The sequence below is a fragment of the Olea europaea genome, unplaced genomic scaffold (genome assembly GCF_002742605.1).
Source record: "Olea europaea var. sylvestris unplaced genomic scaffold, O_europaea_v1 scaffold1616, whole genome shotgun sequence".
Lineage (NCBI taxonomy): Eukaryota > Viridiplantae > Streptophyta > Magnoliopsida > Lamiales > Oleaceae > Olea > Olea europaea.
In genome coordinates this window covers 43,362-46,869 of record NW_019233796.1, presented here as the reverse complement: position 1 = coordinate 46,869, position 3,508 = coordinate 43,362, and the positions used below count along the sequence as shown (strand labels likewise).

At 36.1% G+C, this 3,508-nt stretch overlaps 1 protein-coding gene across 1 annotated transcript; it reads right to left on the bottom strand.

Annotated features, from left to right (window-relative positions):
* Window positions 1–430: 430 nt before the first annotated feature.
* LOC111377163 (ubiquinol oxidase 1, mitochondrial-like) lies at window positions 431–1,222 on the bottom strand. Its single transcript, XM_023000218.1, has 2 exons — window positions 700–1,222; window positions 431–595 (listed from the first exon to the last, which is right to left on the bottom strand). The coding sequence occupies exons 1-2, from the start codon at window positions 1,108–1,110 to the stop codon at window positions 446–448; spliced, it is 561 nt and encodes a 186-aa protein (XP_022855986.1). The 5' UTR covers window positions 1,111–1,222; the 3' UTR covers window positions 431–445.
* Between the last annotated feature and the right edge of the window lie 2,286 nt (window positions 1,223–3,508).

Below are 3,508 nucleotides of genomic sequence, written 5' to 3'. Positions count from 1 at the left end.
TTTTTAACTTTTTGTAACTACATACGTTCAAAATAGAGATTGGTTTCAGTTTTCGCATTAAAAATTAGGTTTTCAATAAATTTTTAAAAAATTTGATGAAATATATCGTTGAAAAGTGATAAGAGTCGTGGATCACATATTTCATGGTTAAAATTAATTATTAACTTTTAACTTACATTTTTACCAGGTTTTGACTAAAATTAGCTAAACTAAACAGGATGGAAGGAAAGCCTAAAGAATATAGAAATTCATTCTTTTCATTAAAAAACTTGAATCCAAGAACATTAACCCTACTATTTATTGAAACTCTTTTTCTTTTCTTTTTTTTTTGTCGTCGAATTCATTTTCAACACGCATGAAACTCATAATTATTATCAACTTTTCAACTGTTCGTTTCAACAACTTATCATAATCTGAAAAAAATCTGTTCTTTTATTAAACCAAGCTAGAGAATATAATAACATACCTGAAAGAATATATCTGTCGGAAATCTGAGAGACTTGACGGTCCAATATGCCACCTTGTCTAAGAATGTGACAGGGGCATGGTGTTTCTTCAGATCTATAGACAGATCAGCCTTGTAGGTCTCCCATGGCTTCATAAATCATTAAATTCAAAAGGCCAAATCAAATAAATTCATAAAATTTGAATATGAACCAAAATAATAATATAGAAGTTCTTAATTTTTTTCCTACATACCTTAAAGCAGTTCCACCTCCATTCAGAGCCATCCTCTTTAGTAATCTTGGCAGGCTCCACGCCCCAATAACTCACTATTCCCTTGTTATTATTGCCCCCACCGGCAGCGGCGGCACCACCAGTTTCGCCTCCTTGCACCTTCTTCTCTTCCTCCTGCTGTTTGTCACCCAAGGCCAAAGTGCTCGCCTTACGCGCACCACCAACCGCCGGCAACCTCATGCACCTTACCAACACCTTTTCAGAACTCTGGGCAAGATTGCCATGGAAGAAAGTGGTTGTGCCGCGAAAAACACCCCTAATTGCTTGCACATCACTTGCTACACAGCCATGCAAGGCGGTTGTCGAAAAATAACGTGGGCCCATGTGGCATAACACGGCCCGTGCTACCCTGGTCGTGCTTCTTATCATCATCTTTGTTCTTCAGAAGATTATAATCAAAGAAACAGGATCAATGAAAATGGTAGAGAAATTCAAGTTTTATAAGAATCTTGGAAAGAAAGTTTTGAACAAGGTCTATAATGCAACACGTTACGGCGGGGTGGGATTTTTATAGAGGGGTACTAAAGGAATATCACGTGCATGAACGGGAGAGAAAGGCGGTGATGTGTCATGTATATCTTGACCTAATGTTCGGACAGTTTTTATTTTCCATTTTTGACCCTTTTTAATTGAATAGTATATTCTATAGAGATGTAAAATGACAAGAATAGCCATATTTTGTACTTGAACACGAATAGGCGGTCCGTGTATGGTCAAACTAACCACGTGTGAAAAAAAAAGAAAAAAAAAAAGAACCAACATCTCTTCATACATAGATATAAATATTTTTATTTTAGGTTAAGAAAAGGAGTAGTGAAAGATTGTAAAAGAGAATAATGCTATATATAAGGAAGGTTACAGGCAATCGTTATATGTAACATACACATGACAGCTTATAATTTGATTCATAAGACAATAAAAAAATTGTCATATTAATATATCAAATAATACATTATCGTATGTATGTCATGTATAACGACTACAGATAATTTTTGTTATAAATAGCATTACCCATTTCATTATACTTGATGATAACACAAAGTGATTGGCGATTAATTTAGGGTGAGAAAATAAATAATAATTTCTTTTTGACGCAAAAGGATATGAAAAGATAATCAGGGTTTAGGGTTATATTTGATAAACGTGACACAAATAGGCATGCACCATAACTGGTCAAAGAAGCACTTGAGGGCAATTTTGGAAACAAATTCTTAGAGTATCTGGAAAGTCCAAGGATGTTATAGTTAATTACGTAAAATTTTCTTGGCGGCCAAGTTTTTGAGAGGTTGCGTGCGTTCCAAGATCTGGCATAATTAATATTAATTAAATAATATTAAATGAGGACCATACTCTACAAGTAAAAGGAAACTGGTGAGATGTTTCTTATCTTTTTGTATTTAACCTTTTCTCCTCCCTTCTGAGAAAATTAAAGGCGTGTTTGTTTTGCTCAACTATTTTTTCTAGATTTAAAAAAAAAAAACATTTTATGACTGTTTCGCTCGGGTTAGTCGCTAAAAATTAAAAAGGGATCAAACGATTGTGTAAGGGACAAACATCTTGAGACAAAGTCCCAAAAAGGGGTGTTTTTATTGGCGATGACTTTACAATTGGAAAAAATAAAACAAAATGCCTCCAAGGGGCGCAAGCACACGAGTTACTGAAAAGAAGTGTTTAAATTTTAAACTAAGAAATTGAAAGTTACATATTCTCTGTTTGAGAGTGTTTGATTCGTGGTCTTTTGCTCTATATCTTTTCTTCCTTTTATACTCCCTGGATGATATTTTCGTGATCAACCGCTTAAAAACTACTTGATCCCTCTATAACTGCCCACTTTTTTCGTACTGGCCAACTTGTCATGAAACTGCATTCTCTAACTGCTGCCATTATTTTTTGTCGTTCAACCGTTTTCAATTGAATTCTTTGAAACGTGGAACGTGATAGGGCTACTCAATAACTGCTTCATTAACCGCACTTTTGGGTAACCATAACATCTTATATTTGCTAAAATTCTGGGCGACTCGAAAGTTTGGACGAGAACAGGGTCACAGCTCTGGGCGACTACATGGTAATCTATTCGCTCAAATATTGGGCGACTTGCAAGGTTGGACGATGGCATTACCGCGCTCATGGACTTCCCTATTTGGGCTTTTATCCTGAATTGCCTGATTGGGCCGTTCTTTGGGCTATCTGATTTGGGGATCCTCCAATTGAGCTTCATTCCTTGGACTAGTCGATTTGGGCTGAACTTTTTGTGTGTCAACAATTACCCTAAAATATGGAAGAATTAATACCAATTATTAATTTTTGCCATATTCACTTTGTGTTTCCCAGCAACATTCGAAATTTTCAAGAATTTCAATCATTGTTTTCTTCCATAGCCTGAAAAGGTACGACGTTTGCAAACCCTTATAATTCCTAAATACACGTCATTTCATTACACCACTAAATCACGCCTCATTGTTTCGCGCTTCTCTCTCGCAATATTACTATTCATCTTCTTGCTTTTCTACTACATTTCTTAAGCAAACTTTGACAAACTCTATTTCGTTCCTAATAGTTGCTTCACAATCCCAGTCTAGTGACTCCTTCAGTTTTGAAGACTTCCAGAAACTTCTCACTCGGCCATATATAACTCCGAACTTCCTTGCACCAGCCAATGTCGAAATCAATGAGTTCTATCTAGGTCCTTCATTCAACAACGCCGAGGCCATCGAACAACCGACGATTGGTCAGCTGTTCCCTTGTACTCAAGGCTCTCCGTTTCTAAACT

Bases quoted from the DNA above. Each gene is read 5' to 3' on its own strand.
- LOC111377163 (XM_023000218.1), bottom strand. From the start codon at position 1,110: ATGATGATAAGAAGCACGACCAGGGTAGCACGGGCCGTGTTATGCCAC. The intron at 596-699 runs GTATGTAGGAAA...TGATTTATGAAG, and splicing joins GGAGGTGGAACTGCTTTAAG to CCATGGGAGACCTACAAGGC.